This window comes from Balaenoptera ricei, chromosome 6, assembly GCF_028023285.1.
Source record: "Balaenoptera ricei isolate mBalRic1 chromosome 6, mBalRic1.hap2, whole genome shotgun sequence".
NCBI lineage: Eukaryota > Metazoa > Chordata > Mammalia > Artiodactyla > Balaenopteridae > Balaenoptera > Balaenoptera ricei.
Window position 1 is genome coordinate 25,511,850 of NC_082644.1, and position 17,939 is coordinate 25,529,788.

Consider the following 17,939-nt stretch of genomic DNA (forward strand, 5'->3'; position numbering starts at 1 on the left):
AGGTTCATTAAGCAGTATGCTTTTATAAGTTGAGACAAAATGAAGGCTTGTTTTTTAGAAGGTTTGTAGAGTTTTGAGTAGCCGGGGTGAGAGGCTCCCAGGATCCCAGACCATATACATATATCTAAATTGAACTTGCCTTGTTTCATGTGTCAGAGGTTAGAAGTGAGGAGCTGTTTGAAGAATTACTGGAAAACCAACTCAAACTATTGATAGGTTACAAACATCATTATCATGTATTTTTCCTAGTAGTTTGTTAAGAAAAATATTAAGTATGTAAAAAGTTGAAATAGAAAATGTCTATCAATATATCCACCATCTTGGTTAAACAGTTGTTAACAGTTTCTTCTAAAGTATATTTGTATCTGTGTGTTTGTTTTTTAACTCAACTATTTGGAAGTAAGTTGCAGATATCATAACACTTCACCTGTGAGAACTGTGGTTTACATCACCACCACCTAAAAATAAGGATAATCTCTTAATTATATTACTATTATCACATTAACTAAATTAGCAATAATTCCCTAATGTCATTTAATATTAAGTCCATGTTCACATTTTTCTATTGTTCTCTGAAAGTTGTTTATAGGATTGTTTGTTGGTTTTTTTTTAAAGCAAATCAGATTTTTTTTGCATTATCATCATGTGTATTTTAAATATTAGCTGGGTGTTTTTATGGCATAGTGAAGCAGTCCAAAATAATTTTTCAGTGAGTTAATAAGTTGTAGGATTTTTAAAGTCACATTCTGAAAAGCAAAGCATGTCCAGCTTTGAGTTCAAAAATTGCATAACTTTTATGTTTTGACCTTTTATACATAGTTTTCTGTGTATAGTATCATTTTAATCATTTTAACAAAGACTGTGGGATATTGAATGTGGTTTTTTTCTCATGAACATTACTACTGTATAGAATTATCTGTATCCCATCTGCTTTTTTAGTCTCTTCTTTTTCACAGTAATAAAACTAACTACATCTTTTGAAAATTTGGTTAGTTGTTGTTTATGAAACTTTCTTATGATTTTCATTTGTTCCTTTTTAACACAGTATGTTGTATACACAGCTTTTAAAGATATCTGATTTTGCACCCCCAAGTTCAAGCATTCCTTTTATCATCCTTTATTTTGCCGAAGTGTTTCACCAAAGTCACATCTACCAGTTTATTGTTCACAGAGGGTTGGTGTTATATGAACTTATTATCTAATAAATTCAAATCACCCCTTAACATGTAATACCATAATCTTACCCCTGTCAACATTTCAACCATTGTATTCATTTTAATGGTTTTTGTGTTCCTAAACTTCGTATTCAGTTTCATGTATTTCAAGTTTTTATCCCCATCCGTCATTCATGACCCCCCCAAGTACTTCCGGCCCCGGAGTCCCTTCACCATTTCCTTCATATTGGACAGGCTACTTTGCAAGTTTTATGCTCGCGTTTCCTCTCCCCAGACCTCCCACAAGTGTTGTTCTCCTGTATAGCTATTCAGGTTCTATTTTGGTCTCTCTATACTACCACCCCAATTGTGGCAAGCAGGCAGTGTGCCCCTCCCCTGGCACACTGCCTCCCCCCCCCCGCCACTCCCCCCAAGCCTAGCTCTGCCCATCAGCCCCGGGCCAGGCAGGTGCTGGTTTCTCTTGAACTCCTTCTCCCTCTGTGTGTCCAATTAAATTAAAATACGTCCTTGAAAGTTCCCTTGCTTGCTTCTGCCTCTTCTCAAAGCTCTAAGTCCTAGCTCTTGTACATTTCTCTTTCTGATTTAAATAGTCTTTAGTATTTATTGATATAACCCTACCTTCAGGTTCACTTATTTTTAGTCACTTTCCTTTTTTTTTTTAATTTTATTTATTTTTGGCTGCATTGGGTCTTCGTTGCTGTGCATGGGCTTTCTCTAGTTGCGGTGAGTGGGGGCTACTCTTCCGTTGTAGTGTGTGGGCTTCTCATTGCAGTGGCTTCTTTGGTTGTAGAGCACGGGCTCTAGGCACGTGAGCTTCAGTAGTTGTGGCGCACGGGCTCAGTAGTTGTGGTGCATGGGCTTAGTTGCTCTGCGGCATGTGGGATTTTCCCGGACCAGGCATCGAACCCGTGTGCCCTGCATTGGCAGGCGGATTCTTAACCACTGCGCCACCAGGGAAGTCCCAAGTCACCTTCCTTTGCCAGCATTATCTTTTCCCTGAGGCAGCTGTATACCAGGGCAGTCTGTCAGGTCAGATTAGGAATGTTTTGTTTTAAATTTACCTAGAGTTTTACCAGAAGGTATCTCTAACTTTATATTTTTTACGTGCCACCAAAAGTCACTGAGTAATCCTTTCTACCCATGCCTTTAGGGACAGGATGTGGCAGTTGACCCCGGGGAGGAGGGAGTCTGGTTCTGGGTGAGTAGCATGTTAGGGTCCCTAGGAACGTGGAGGTGGACAGAAGGGCCATCTGTGTCTCACCATGCAGTCCATGCAGCCCCAGCCTTCCCAAGGTCAGGGCACATGGCAAGGCTCGCAGGGGGCCCTCAGGATGAAGCCCGGACTCGAAGGATCTCCTCTCTCTTGGCTTCCCTGAAGGGGGAGCGGGTCGCAGCTGCACCTGCTGCGATCAGTGGCCAGCCAACCAGTGATCTTCATATCCACCGTACGTGGCCCCTGTCTGGGTTTCACACTGTGGATCCAGCTGCCAGAGAGAAGAGCAGCACGATTTCAGGCAGTTTGAGTTTTATGGTATATCTAACGTACTGTGCAACCTTACCAGAGTGAGATTGATGATCAGACTTTCTGGGATCCTTTTTGAAAGAAAGTTGAGTATAAATTGTGCATGAATAGAAAGATGATGGGCTTCAATTATTCTGAGTTCCACCTTTTAAGGCAGGGGTCCCCAGTCCCCGGGCCACAGACCGGTCTGTGGCCTGTTAGGAACCAGGCCGCACAGCAGGAGATGAGCGGCGGGCCAGCAAGTGAAGCTTCAACTGTATTTACAGCTGCTCCCCATCTCTCACATTACCGCCTCAGCTCCTCCTCATATCAGGTCAGCTGCGGCATTAGAGTCTCATAGGAGCGCGAACCCTACTGTGCACTGCGCGTGCTAGGGATCTAGGTTGTGTGCTCCTTATTTGCAGGAAGACAAGCTCAGGGCTCCCACTGATTCTGCATTATGGTGAGTTGTATAATTATTTCATTATATAAATGTAATAATAACAGAAATAAAGTGCACAATAACGGTAATGTGCTTGAATCATCCTGAAACCATCCCCCTCCCTGTCCGTGGAAAAAGTGTCTTCCAGGAAACCAGTCCCTGGTGCCGAAAAGGTTGGGGACTGCTGTTTTAAGGCATTGCAAGAGGTGGCAGTTTGGGCACTTAAGACCTTCCAAGGAAGGAATTCCTGCTTGCATGTTAGAGTTAATTGAAGTTATCTCAAGTAGTCATCCTATAGTTTCATAAGAGCTAAGAAGTACTTCCTAAAATCTAAAGACTTTTTGGGCTCTAGAGAAAATAACGTTAGGGGCCTGGAAGGTTGAAAAATTCAACCATTATGCATTGTGGAAGTGAGAGCTATTTATAATTGCACTCGTGGAAGAGAACCACTTTTAACAGATTGATATTTGGTACTCCAGAATTGTTTTAAAATGTACATCCTACTAATATTATTATTATAATGTCATCATCATCATGCATTCAGTGAGCTGCACATTCTTAACAGTCTGGAATTTCAGTGCACAGATTAACGGTACTGGGCTTTAAGCTTTTAGGTCGTGGAAACTTGCTTTTAGTAAGAAGTCTTATTCTTTGCTCATTTAAAATTTATATATGGAATCCTTAAATGGAAAATAAAAGACTGAACTCAAAAGATTTTGCTTGTTTATATCTTCCCATCAGAGCTTCCTTCCCTGTCCCCAGTTGGTTTTAAAGTGAAGATGGGGGACTTCCCTGGCAGTCCAGTGGTTGAGACTTCGCCTTCCAATGCAGGGGGTGCGGGTTCAGTCCCTGGTGGGGGAGCTAAGATCCCGCCTGCCTCAGGGCCAAAAAACCAAAACGTAAAACAGAAGCAGTATTGTAACAAATTCAATAAAGACTTTAAAAATGGTCCACATCAAAAATAAATAAATATTAAAATAAATAAAGTGAAGATGGAAAGCTTGGCATTCTGAGGAATCTGCTGAAATCACTGGGACTCAAGAATAGCTTTACTGTCTCTGTTTTACAGATTGTGGGTGGATCACAGGTCACTTTGCTGGGAAGGAGGGACAGAGTCATGGGAGGGGTTTGTGTTCCCTAGTTGTTACAGGATTGCTTTCAGTTTAGCTCCTTCCTCTTGAGGGACTGGGCCTGCCCTGGGCCTGCGGGCAGAATTCTTCCGAGTGAGCTGAAATGCATGACCTAGCCAGAGGAGGGGAGATTCGTGGTCCAAATGCAGTCTGAAAGATACAGTGTTTATAGCGCCCGACTTCTGATTCCTGGGGTGGTGAGTGATAGGGTCAATGAAACAAAAAGAAGCTTACTTAGGGTATTTTTGCTTTCTCTGTTTCTTCTCATGACCTGGAATCTTCTAGTTTTATGTTAAATAAGTGGCATATTCTCAGTTTTAAAAATGTGTGCAGACACTTTCAAGCTTATTTCCTCCCCCTGTGGGTCCACAATCTCCGCCTTGTTCATAAGTAGGCCTTCTCCATCACTCTGACTGGAAGAGATCACTTCTGCTGGAAATGTGGCTCTTTTGGCAGTTTCCCGACACTGTGTCTTGGGTGTGCACACATACACCCCTCACATTGCCAGTGGTCTCTCTGCTCTGAGCACTCCCAGGCGGTTCAACCGGAGATGTCACTTTTCTTGAGACTAGCCCAATCTGGGTCCAGAAGGACATGTGACAGAATTGGGGTTTGCTGGCAGTTTACTTCCAAATTGCCATTCTTGGTTAGAATGTTTTTTAAATTTTCTTTTTATAACAGTTTTATTGAGATATAATGACATATCATAAAATCTACTCCTTTAAAGTATACAATTCAGTGGTTTCTAGCTTTCACAGAGTTTGTGCAACCATCATCACTGTCTAATTTTAAAATATTTTCATCACCTCAAAAAGAAACCCAGTATCTTATCTGTTAACAGTCACTCCCCATTTCTCCCCCTCCTCTACCCTCTGGCAACCACTAATCTACTTTTTCCTCTATGAATTTGCCTCTTCTGGACATTTCACATAAGTGGAATTATATGACCTCTTGTGTCTGGCTTATTTCATTGAGCATAATGTTGTTTCAAGGTTCGTCCACACTGTAGCATGTATCAGCACTTCATTTTTTCTTTTTATGGCCAAAAAATAGTCTGTCGTGTGGGTATACCTACCATGTTTAATCCATTCATCAGTCAGTGGACATTCAGGTTGTTCAGCCACATTTTGGCTTTGTAATGCTGCTGTGAATATTCAAGTACAAGTGTTTGTGTAGACATGTTTTCATTTCTCTCAGGTGTATACCTAGGACTGGAATTGCTGGTCACATGGTAATTCTATGCCTAACATTTTGAGGAACTACCAGACTGTTTTCCACAGTAGCTATACTGTTTATACTCTTACCAGCTATGTGTGAGGTTTCTGACTTTTCCACAACCTCACCAACACTTGTTATTGTCTGTTGTTTTATTTTTAGCTGTTGCAGTGGGTGTGATGTGGTTTTGATTTGCATTTCTCTGATGACTAATGATGTTGAGCACCTTTTCCTGTGCTCACTGGCCATTTGTTTACCTTTTCTGGATAAATGTCTATTCATATCTTTTGTCCATTTTAAAATTTTTTATTAGTGAGTTGTAAGAGTTTTTTAAAAAATATATTCTGTATACAAGTCTCTTACCAGATACATGATTTGCAAACACTTTCTCCCATTCTGTGGGTTGTCGTTTTACTTTCATGATGGTGTCCTTTGATAGCTCTTCTGAGACTCAGGCAAGGTCAGAGTACTGGAGATTACCCACAGACAACTTGGCTGCATGTTGTTTCCAGTAAAATAGTGTATACTATACTGCAGCCTTCTAGGCCCAGAGTCATACACTGGGTCTTCTCCCAGAAGAGCTCCATTTCCTATCGTACACTTTAATATCCCTTCTCCCTTTTGTCTCCACCACTTCTATCTTTAGTATTCTCATAAGCTGACACTTGGCTCTTTTGCCCGCCCTGGGGCCTTCTGCCCATTTATTTGTTCACTGTTTCTTTCTTCCCTAGCTGGCCTGGACCTCTTGGTGGGTCATCTTGAACTGGTTGTACCAACATCACCCTTCTCTTGCTCCTTCTTCCATCTCACCTGCCCAGCAGACCCCTCCACCCTAGATAGGTACTATCTAGAGAAGATTTGAGAACCACACAGCTAATGGATGCCACTGCAAACTTACGGTCTAAGTTAAAGAAGGATCTAAATAAATGAAGAAATGTACGTGTTGATGGCTCAAAAGACTCTGTTGTTATATAGATTTACTGCATCCCAATCAAAATCCAAGCAAGCTTTTTTTTAAGTAGAAATTGAAAAACTGATTTTAAAATTCATGTGGAATTGCAAAGGACCTAGAATAGCATCAGAGATGTTGAAAAGGAAGAACAAAGTGAAAGGACTTAGTATTAGACTCACTTTAAAGCTATAATAATCAACTCAGTGTGGTACTGACATAAGGGTAGTCGAACAGATCAGTGGAGCAGAACAGAGTCCAGAAATAGACCTATATATATATTTAATTATTTTCACCAGAAGTCCCTAAGTAACTAAATGGGGAAGGGTTAGTTTTTACAATAGCTGGATATCCATATGCAAAAATTAAAAGAATATAAAAATTATTCTAGAAGAAAATATAAGAGAGGATTTTTATGACCTTGAGTTAGTCAAAGATTTCTTAGTTAAGAAAATGAAAAGCAAGCAACAACAGAGGGAGAGGAGCTATTTGCAGAATATTATCTCTGGTAAAGGACTTGTATCCAGAATATGTAAAGAACAACACAATAAGAAGATACACAGCCCAACAACAAAAAAAGATGGGTGAAGTTTTGAACAGACGTTTTACAGAATATTCAGTAAGCACACAAAGAGATGCTCCATGGAATTAGGGAATGCAAATTAAAGCCATCATGAGCTGCACTACCTGACCACTGGAATGGGCCAAATGAAGGAGACAGATGATGCCAAGTGTCAGTGCATGTCAGCACCCATAGCTCTGAGATGTGGCTGTTGGGAAGCAGAATCCAGAATGGTCACTTTGAAAACAGTCTGGTAGTTTCTTACAAAGTTAAACATATACCTACCATATAACCCAGCAATCCCGCTGCTAGACATTTACTCACGAGAAATAAAATCCTATGTTCACAAAAATAATTAACCCTGAGTGTCCTGGCAGCTTTATCCATTGTAGTCTCGAACACACCAAGCAGTAGTCAGCTGCTGAATGGATGAATAAATTGTGGAACAGTCATACAATGACATGCTGATAGCAGTGAAAGGAACCAACTACTTTCTTATAATATGTATGAATCCTAGAAGCATTATCTTAAGTGAAAAGTCAAACACCAAAGAAATATATGATTGCTTTTATGTAAAACCCTGGAAAAGGCAAAAGTATGGTGATAGAAAGCAGGTTAGTGGTTGCCTAGGGCTATGATGGGAAGGGGCACAGGGAACTATTTGAGGTGATAGAAACGTTATACTTCATAATTATGGCGGTGCCTACACTAATGTATGCGTTTATCAGAGCTCAGTGAATTATGTGCTTAAAATTGATGAATTTTACTTTAAGTAAAATATCTCAGTAAAACTGATTTTTAAAACTATGGTCTCCAACTTCAACCAAACTATCAGTGTCAGCAGTTAATCCTTTTATTCTCCTTAATATTTATCTTAAACATTCATCATTTCTTCAGACCTCTCTTCAGTTTCACACTTTCTCTTACAGAGAGGCCCTTTATCCGAGGATGGTGAGAGTCCTCAGCTTCTCGTTCCCCTGTTTTCATTCTTCTTCATCCAGGCCCATTTTACTTCCTGAGACTAGACTATACTGACATTCTTGAGCTGTTGTCACTGAACACATCCAGGGAGCCCTGCGTTACTTCGTCCAATCAACTCCTTGCTCCTGTGTAGACGCCCCCCTCTTTTGGTCGTTGGCCCTCAGTTTGTAAATGCGGTCTAGTCTCCCATATTCTCCTAACTCTCTTTTTCATCCTCAGCTCTCCCGAAGGCAGCCTTCCATAATGTCCTCAACAGCTTAATCCACCCTCACCGCCCCCTGCGCCCCTCCCCACCGATCTCTGGTGGACACAGTTGGGTCTTTGTCCAAGGCTGTGGATTTGACAAATGCTTTGTCAAATGATTTTCAGCCTCTCTGGAGCACTTGACACTGTCAGTCATCCTGCTCTCCTCACCCCTCTGGGGAAATTCCTGCCTTGATTCCCAGACCCCAGCTTTGTTCTGTATTCCTTATTTCCACATCCTTTCCTTGTCTCTCGTGTGAGCTGGCTTCCTCTAGTTGCATGTGCATTCCCTAGGATCCATCTCTGTACCTTGCTGTGAGCCTCACACTTTCTTTCTGGCACGTCTCATCTGCCCTTAAGGTTTCAACTACTATGTTGATGACTCTCCAGTGTACTTCTCCCAAGAGACCCCTTCCCTGAACTGCAGGGTGTATCCCACTGTCCACCAAGTCATCTCCACTTGGGCACTGCACCTGTGCACCAAATTTGATGTTTCTGACTTAGAAATGTCGTCACCTTCTCTAAATAGGTTTATCCTCCTGTATTTTGTTTCTCGCTAGTGATACCACTGTCCCTGCAGTCATCAGGTTAGAAATTGAGAATTATCTTTGATTCTTCTCCTCTCTGCATCTGACTCTACATCTGACCTTTCCCACCTTGCTCATCCTGTCCTTCTCGACCACCTGTGTTATCATTACTTAGGTTTACGCAGGAGCTGCTAAATGTTCCCTCCTTTGTTCCTCTGCCTTCATGCCCATCCTCCATGTGTCTGGAACTCAGGCCTGATTTCATACCTCTCCTGTTGAAAATCTTTCTGTAGCTCCTTTTGTTGACAACAGGGGTTTGGGTTTCACGGATCTGTTGGGGAAGACAAAAGTTGGGAGGGCTACTGTTGTGTTGCCAACTTTTAATTATTCTAAATAAGAATGTTAGAGGAAAAAGGAACTCGCCGTCTACCATCATTTCATAGAAAAGGACATTTAATGCTAAAAGAGGCATAATTTAGAGATGACTAGACCAGAGTGTGGTGGCCAGGTGTGCAGTCTGCAGGTCGGGCGGTGGCCCAGCTACTCACCTCGTTGGCTCATATGGGTGCCTGAATGAACTCCTGTCAAATGGGGAGTACATTTAGGAGTACACCTCACAGCATTGTTTTGCGGATTAAATGAAGTGATGCATACTGAGAGCAGTGTGTGGCATATAATCTAGAAGAACTCAATCACAGGACAGTACAGCCCCAGCTGTATGCAGACACTTCTGCAGGAGGGAGCCCAGGCCTGCCCTCCTTTCCCTGTGAGCCTACTGGTGACCCTTGCTCATAAAACGTGATGGAATTTTTCTTTGTTGACACTTAATACTTTAAATACTTTAAATTCAAATCCATTAAATCCTTCGGTATATCTGCATAACAGTTTCCACCTGCAGAGCTCACATTTAGCATTGTTTGTGATTAATTGCATTTTATCATCCTTTTCACAGCTATATTTAAGCAAATGTATACAAGATATTGATACACGTCATAACTTTTCAAGAATCTCAAGGCATAGCCATAACGGTTTTGGTGTTTAAATGTTTTCCTTACTCTTGACTCTTTTAGAAAATACTAGCCCTCAAGGTGTGTTCAGTGATTTAGTGGTTGGAGGACTTATTACAACAAACTGCCAGAGCCCCCTCACACAACTCTTTTCGTTGGTTTGGGGGCTCCAAGACGGCACTGGATTGGATCTCAGGGCCTGCACTTTGAGAACCACAGAGGATGCAGAAGCCTTTCTCCCTCCTCAGCTGGGCCATGATTCCTCCAGGGTGTCCTCTGAGGGCCCTGTTGGAGTCTGGTCAGCATTTTTTCTCCAATAAGAATGTGAGCTTCTTGAAGTCAAGACACTGGGGAGCTGCTCCATATTCTTATTTTCTAGAATAATACCTTACCCACAAGTGAATGTTGATCAAATCAGGTTTCTAGTTTTCTTCCTGAAAATTGCCAAGATTTGTAATCCTTTCACTTTGCTCTTTTCCAAATGGCAGTGAAGTGGATCAGGTTCTTCTGCTTCAGCAATGATATTATGTGAAACTTGTTTTTAGATTCACTTGCATTTAAAGAGCAGCCAAGATACGGCTTGGGAGCAGTAGCACCAACAGTCTCAGAGGAAGATGTGGGTGCTCACCCTGAGCTGGATTTGGAAGGCTGGATTAGGAGTGAAGCTGGGGGAGCGAGGGGTGGTGGGGCGTGAGGGAGGAGTCCGGGCCATGGGAAATTATAAAGGACGCAGTTTCAGGGTGGTGTTAATTAGCCTCTCAGAAGGATTTAGGGGCCCTCTAATTATAGGATCTGCTCACTTCAAGGATTTTATAGCCTTAGTGTTGTGGGGAGTGGGGGTAGTGAAGACGAGGATATCCACAGGAACCAAAATGACAGACTCTGTCATCTTCACTTGAGGTGGGATGGGACAGTATGCGGCTGCCCAGTCGTCTGTGGTGTCCCGGTGTCAGGGTGCACACGCTGGGAGAGGCTGCCTGCACTACCGCATTAGCTCCCAGCTGCTGGAGGAAAGCCCTTTTCATATTTTGGACGTTTATGTACCCAGTAAATTCTGTTCTAACCATGTTAATTGTCATTTGTTCTATATATAAACTCCTTCTACAGTGGCCGGCCTTTCCAGTACTGTATGCAACATAATGAGGTAACCCTAGGCTTTCTGACTGCCAGGGGGCATTCTTTGGGCAACTAGTCTCAAACTGTAGTTAGAGACAGAAAGTCGAGGCCCAGAGAGGGGGTTGTCCAAGGGCCTGGAGCCCACTGGCCATTGCAGACTCTCCTCAGGCAAAGCTGTCCCCTTCCCTGTGGAATGTGCTCACCAAGGGGGAAATGTCGACGGTAGGACAGCTCAGGGTTTCTGTCCTGACTCCTCATTCCTGGGGCTGCCACCAAGCTGGCCCTCCTCGCTGTCCTGGCTGTGGGACTATTAAACACCCCAAAAGGCGGGGAGTGGACAGAACTTCCATTGCTCCCAGACTGGCTGGAACACACTGTTCCAGGGACCTCTTCATCATGAAGCGTGTGTGTGTCAGTAGCTTTTCATTCTGCAGAGGGGGAATTGGGTTTCTAGGAATGTGCTTGTGGTCTGCAGCCTCAGACATTTTACTAGTTCCCTGGAGTTCATTGTGATGAACACTGACCAGAACAAGGAGATACATGCTTCCCTAGGAGACGGAGCAGCTAACATTTTCAAACATGGAAAACATTATTTCAAAAGAAAACCATTGCTTGGGACTTCCCTGGTGGTCCAGTGGTTAAGATTCTGCGCCTCCACTGCAGGGGGCGTGGGTTCGATCCCTGGTCGGGGAACTAAGATCCTGCATGCCGTGCGGCACAGCCCAAAAAAAAAAAAAACATTGCTTTTCTAAAGAGAAATTGAATATACTCATGTGCATCTGAAAATTTGCATGATGATACCCTAATAGTATAAATATCTATTTTTCCAGAAGTTCTTTCATTCTATTTGTTAATTTTTTTTGTTTTTTCTTTCCTTTTTTCCTTTTTTATTTATTTATGTTTGGTGTCTTAAAACAGCAAATAATATCTTACAGTTCTAGAGGTCACAACCAAAGTGGGTCTCACTGGGCTAAAATCAAGGTATCAGCAGGGCCAGGGGGAGTGTTTCTTCTGGAGGCTCCAGGGAGAGTGTTTCCTGCCTTTTCCAGCTTCTGTAGGGGCTGCATTCCGTGGCTCATGGCCCTTCCTCCATCATCAAAGCTGGCAATGGCCGATGGAGTCCTGCTCTACCTCATGTATGAAACCTGCTCCTCTGCCTTCCTTTCTACATTAGAGGGTCCTGTGATGACATTGGGCCCATCTGAATAATCCAGGGTAACAGGCTTGGCCTGAGGTTAGCAGACAGCCAACCTACCCCCTCCTGCCGTGTAACGTACCACATTCATAGGTGTGGTGGGCAGGAGTGCACAGCTCTGGAAACACAAAGCCTTTAGATGGTTTTGCCATCTTTTTTATCTTTATGATCTTTGTGACTAAATAGGAAATAAAATGTCATTTCATACTGTCATTCAATTTTTAAAAAATTTTTATAAACAGAGTTAGTACCTGATTCATCTTTGTTTCTAAGAACATGGGCATACCTTAATTTTGTTAAATTAAGGTATCTTTTTTCTTTTAGTTTTCATGAAAAAGTCCAAAACAAACCTTTTTTAAAAAAATTTGCTTACTTACCTTTTTCTGGTATCAACTATTCTTGGATAGAAAATATTCCTACACTTTATTCCATGTGTCTTTCACCAGACATGCCCCTCAGCAGTCAGGGATACCATTATCCTCCCCTTCAGAGCTTACCTTGGCTTTTTGCAGTGGTCTCAGGTGCTTGGGGCTGCATTCATCCAGCACAGCCTCCTGGTGCCTGGTGTTGAAAGAAAGGAAGCATCTGTGGCCCAGGGCTTCTCTGTGCTGTGCTCACATGAGCAGGTTGCAGACATCCCAGAAGTAATGGAGGGCTGTCAGACGCTCTTTTACCTAGCCAGGTTGAAGCAGCTGAGTTATATTCAACAACTGAAAGGGAGATCCAGGGCTTGACTCTCAGACCACCAGAGTCTTGGGGCCAAGAAATCACAAATTGATACTAATCAGGCCCTTAGAAGGGAAACATCACCTGGAGTTTCTGGGCCTGTGTTTAGAATTAGTGTATTGACATGTGTGCTTGTATTCTTAGGTCCGGGCCCACCAGCTGGTCTTGCCACCGTGTGATGTGGTGATCAAGGCTGTGGCTGACTACGTTCGCAACATCCAGGATACCTCGGACTTGGATGCCATAGCTAAAGATGTTTTCCAGCATTCTCAGGTAGAAGTACAAGCTCCTGGGTAGCGCTTTGTGCTCTGGTGTGTGCTGGGTTTGGAAGGGGTTTGAGAGGCACACACCAGCCGTGTCCAGGAGTGCTTGCCCAGCTGTCAGGCCTCTGCCAGCCAGGAGGGCTGGCACCTCGCCTAGCTCCTCCAGCCTCCCCTCCGGCCTGCACAGAGGAGGGATTGAGGTAGATGAATGGTAAGGTCTCTGCTGCTCCTAGATTTGCCGTCATAATTTAATGGGATTTCTACTAAGAAGACAGATGAATCAAATGGGTCAAATGGAATTGTGGATCTCTGATTTGTCCATCCCTTCAGGTGATGATCAGGGATTTCTTCTTCCTTTTTTGGAAAGTAAGGATGCGAGGGGGGTCAGGGTTAGTAGAAGAGGTGAAGTTTGTGTGACTTCCTGTTTGCTCTCTGAAGAACTAAAACTGCTCCCCCACTTGCTGGAGATGAAAAGTAAAACCTTTCTGGGTAGCACCAGAGACCTGGCCAAGGAAAAGTTGGAGGACTGCATCCCAGAACTCAGGTCTCCTGACTTCCATGTCAGACTCTGATAAGTACATTGCTCTAAGAGAGTTAATGTTCGATTTGTTTCTTTAATGATAATCTGTTGATTTTCCTTGAAGATTTTAATGTCATTCTAAACTCTCATCTAGCTTGAAAGGCCGCAGATTATTATACATGTGCTGAATTATAAAAATATATTAATACACATGACCAGTGGCATACTGATTTACAAAGGTTTTCCTGCGTTTATTTCAGTCTAGAACAGATGACAAAGTTATTCGATTTAAGAGAGCAATTGGATATTATTCAGCGACTAGTAAGCCTATGGCATTTCACCCACCACATTACTTAGGTAAGTAACTCAAAGCCTCTGTGATGGATGCTGACCATGCAATAACCAAAGAGATTTAAATATTCAACCAGTAATCTTGTTGGTTTATTCTTTTGAATTGAGATTTCTATAGTTATACAAATAAGTATAGCAGAACTTCCTGGGCAGACTCAGTGGTAATTCCTGAAAGTGTTGAAGAGCAAGAGAAAACTTATGAGACTGGAGGAGAAGAGCAGGCAGCCATGAGGACCAAGGCTAGCAGATGACGGTGACGCTGAAATCTCTGTCTGTGAGGTGTCCTCTTGCAGAGAGCACCAAGGACATAGAAGACCCTCTGGATCTATAAGTGCCTTCATAAATGCAGTGGATTTGTGTCTCCTCTTTTGTTGCCTTTTTTGACAAAAGATCAAATTTCACTCAGAGATTTGAAATTGGGGAATAAAAAACAGTTATAAACTGTTTGCCTGAAGGCTGCTTGATAGTGAATATCTCACGGGAGGTTGTAAAGCACTAACCCTAAATACCAGCCTCCTTCCTGAGTGAGATTGCCTTTCTTAGGCTCCAGAGCAGTAAAGCTATGAGAAATCATATTGCCAACCATTGTTTCAGTTGTGCTTATTTCATGTAATGAAAGAAGTCATGTTCCTGAGATTGTCTGTAGTGACATTCTAGTCCTCATATGACAGTTGTACTTTAAACATTCATTATAGTATACTTGGGACTAGAACATTTAAAGAGAAGGAAAATGTGGGGAGAGAAAGGATAGAGAAAGACACTTGACTTAACATTTGGCATTGATCTGAGCTGTTAACAGTTTGGAAGATGTTCTGAAGAGGAAGGTGAGTTTTAAATTAGGTTTAAGTTTGAATTTCTTAAAAATATTTACTGTTCTATACTGTTCTATAAGTTCTAAAGTGCTTTCATGTTCTTATTAAATCATCAAAGGACATTATGAGGTAAGTATTTTATAAATGAAGTCAATACTCTTAGAATTCTCTTTCACTTTCACTCAGTGGTTTATGGAGAACAGTGGTGTAATTGGTAAAGAATTTGGGGTATTTAGAGTGATGTTTTCAAGCAGGTTAATGTAGGTGATAACTACCTACAAATCCTTCTATAAAGCATTTCCCGATGCTTCTGACTGTTGCAGTAATCTGAATTGTACAGCAAGGGACTTAACAAAGCACAGTCACAGAATTACAACAGGGCAGGAAGTTTGGGGCAGTGTAGAGTTCAGTGTATGGCCTGGAATATTGGGATGAAATTGAGAGAGGTTGAGGCAAGATTGGGAAGGAAGGTTTATTTCAAGTTAGATACACATAATTTGGAGCCAGCAGAAACAGATTAATGTAAAAATCACTTTTATTGTTTTTTTTTCTGATAAGTATAAAGAAGTAAAAGTATCTGGAGATAGTGCTCATTGATTTCGTCTATATGTGCTGTTAGGGACCCACTAAATGGAGAGTGATGACTGAAACGGAAATCAAGAGCGTAGAAGAGGCAACACTGAGTTGGGGAAATACTTTCTTGGCATCCCAAGTGAGAACCTAAGACATATTTTCCACAAAAATATTCTTATAAGTAATAGGTAGGTCATAAGTGGTCTTTTCCAACCATAGTTCATTATGTTATTCTACAGGAAAACACATTCAGAATTTTGAAGAACCAATATTGGAAAATAACTTTCTTGTTCATTAGACCCTGTCTGTATTAATCATTTTAGAAACTGGAATATGTGTAGAGCTTTGAAGAAATCTTACAGAAAAATGGGGAGAGTTGACTCTACCCAGAGGTTTCTAAATCTGGCTGGCATTTAGGTTCTACCGCAGAACAGTTTTCAGAAGCCTAATTGGCCTCAGGGTTCTGTATTTTCAAAAGGAAAACCTTCCTGGCCAGACCCCATGTGAACTGGTGTTGGGGGGGTGACTGCTGTGTCTTCCGTGCTTTCCTTCTGAGTTCGTGGTTCTCTGCAGCATTGAGAAAAAACCTCAGGTCTCCGTACTGTTATTGGATGGTGTGGAATTTACAAAGGAAGTGCACATGCTCCCTGTCCCATTGCTGGGAGGCCTGGTCTGCATAGTGTGTGGTCTTTTTCAGGGTGGAAAAAGAATTTTTTCCAGCCCATGCTGTTTTTGTACTATGAACTCCCAGGAATTATCTACATTATATAACATATTATAGATTATGGATATATTAATATATAATACCTATCTGTATATATGTATATTTCTGAATTACCTACTAGATAGATTTTTAAAATGTTACAGGTGAGATTAATATTATTTTTCAAGCATTTACTCTACCAGAAACACTGTGTTGGGAATTGGGGATCTAGATATGATTATAACTTTTTCCTTTCCATCGTAGCACTTAATGTCCACCATCTCCAGAGAATCTGCAGTCTAAATGTAAGATATGTCAGAATTGAGTTGTCAGCAATATTTGGCTCCCTGGTTGAACAAGTAGTTCTTAAACCTTAGCTGTGCTCCAAAATCATTGGCAGAATTTAAAAATAGCAAATAACAGAGATGTTAGAGGCCCGCCTCAGGTCTGTGAACGTGGACTCTGTAGGCGTGAACTAATCCTAGTGTATTTGTGAGACGCTGCGCAAATAAAACAGAGGCCTTGTTAGTCTGAAGAAGCATGCACTGTGTCCTCTTGGCCTTCCTCAGTGAAAAATAGATGAGCTCTCACTGCACACCTACTAGAATAGCTTACGATCCGGAACACTGTCACCACCAAATGCTGGTGAGGATGTGAAACACAGAAATTCTCATTTCTTGCTGGTGGGAATACAAAATGTTACAGCCACTCTGAAGACAGTTTGGCAGTTTCTTACAAAACCAAACATACTCTTACCACAAGATCCAGTAATCCTGCTCCTTGGTATTTACCCAAAGGAGTTGAATACTTATGTTCACACAGAAACCTGCACGTGGATGTTTATAGTAGCTTTAGTCCTAATTGCCAAAACATGGAAGTAACCAAGATATCCTTCACCAGGTGAATGAATAAATAAACTGCTACATCCAGACAATGGAATATTATACAGTGCTGAAAAGAAATTGGCTATTAAGCCATGAAAACCCATGGAGAAACCTTTAATGTACATTACTAAGTGAAAGAAGCCAATCTGAAAATGCTACATACTGTATGATTCCAACTGTATGACATGCTGGAAAAGGCAAAACTATGGAGACAGTAAGATGATCAAGGGTTCCAGGGTTTGAGGGTGAGAGAGGAATAAATAGGCAAAGCGTGGGATTTTTAGAGCAGTGAAAATATTCCTTATGATACTATAATGCTGGATTTATGTCCTTGTAAGTTTGTCCAAACCTATAGAATACACAACACCAAGAGGGAATCCTACTGTAAACTATAGACTTTAGTTAATAGTAATGCGTCAATATTGGATCATCAGTTGTAGCAAATGTAGCACACTAATGCAAGGTGTATACTTTCTGCTTATGTTTTCTGTAAAGCAGAACTGCTCAAAAAATAGTCTATTTATTTTTTGAAAAATGTAAATGAGCCTTTGATGTATTCACTTCCTGCCAGGCACTATGCTGAGTGTTGGACAGGGTGGTAGACAAGATAGGTGTCATCCTTGCGCTTGTAGATGATTGAGACGAGGAATCATACAGGAATGTGAAAGGGAAGGTCAAGGAGGACCAACCCGGTTAAAACAATACTTGATTAAACCAGTGTTTAGTTCTGCTCAATTAAATTAATGTTTAAGTGAGGTTTGAGTGTAGAGTAGGAATTTAGCAAGATGACGATAGAGCGGAAGTATATGCAGAGGAGACAATGTGTAAAGGTCCTGAGGTGAGAGGACAGGATGTAGAAGAAACAGAAGAATGTGGTTGGAGCACAGGAAAGCAAGGGAAGGAATGGTCAGGTGATGCTTGTCGGGCCATGCATGGCCTTAGATTTTAGACTTACACTTTGGACCATGAAAGCTCATTGAAGATTTTTTTCATTGTAAAAACTTAAATTATTTTGAAACTATCATACACACAGTATACTTGTACAGTAAATAAAACAAACATCA

At 41.7% G+C, this 17,939-nt stretch overlaps 1 protein-coding gene across 2 annotated transcripts in view; it reads left to right on the top strand.

Moving 5' to 3' along the window:
* FAM120A (family with sequence similarity 120 member A) overlaps nt 1–17,939 on the top strand; it is a 103,303-nt gene that overhangs the window by 25,062 nt on the left and 60,302 nt on the right. For both annotated transcript variants that reach the window (XM_059927063.1, XM_059927064.1), the window contains exons 4-5: nt 12,914–13,042; nt 13,813–13,909. In XM_059927063.1, coding sequence (XP_059783046.1) covers nt 12,914–13,042; nt 13,813–13,909 — 226 coding nt within the window. The remainder of the gene's footprint in view (nt 1–12,913; nt 13,043–13,812; nt 13,910–17,939) is intronic.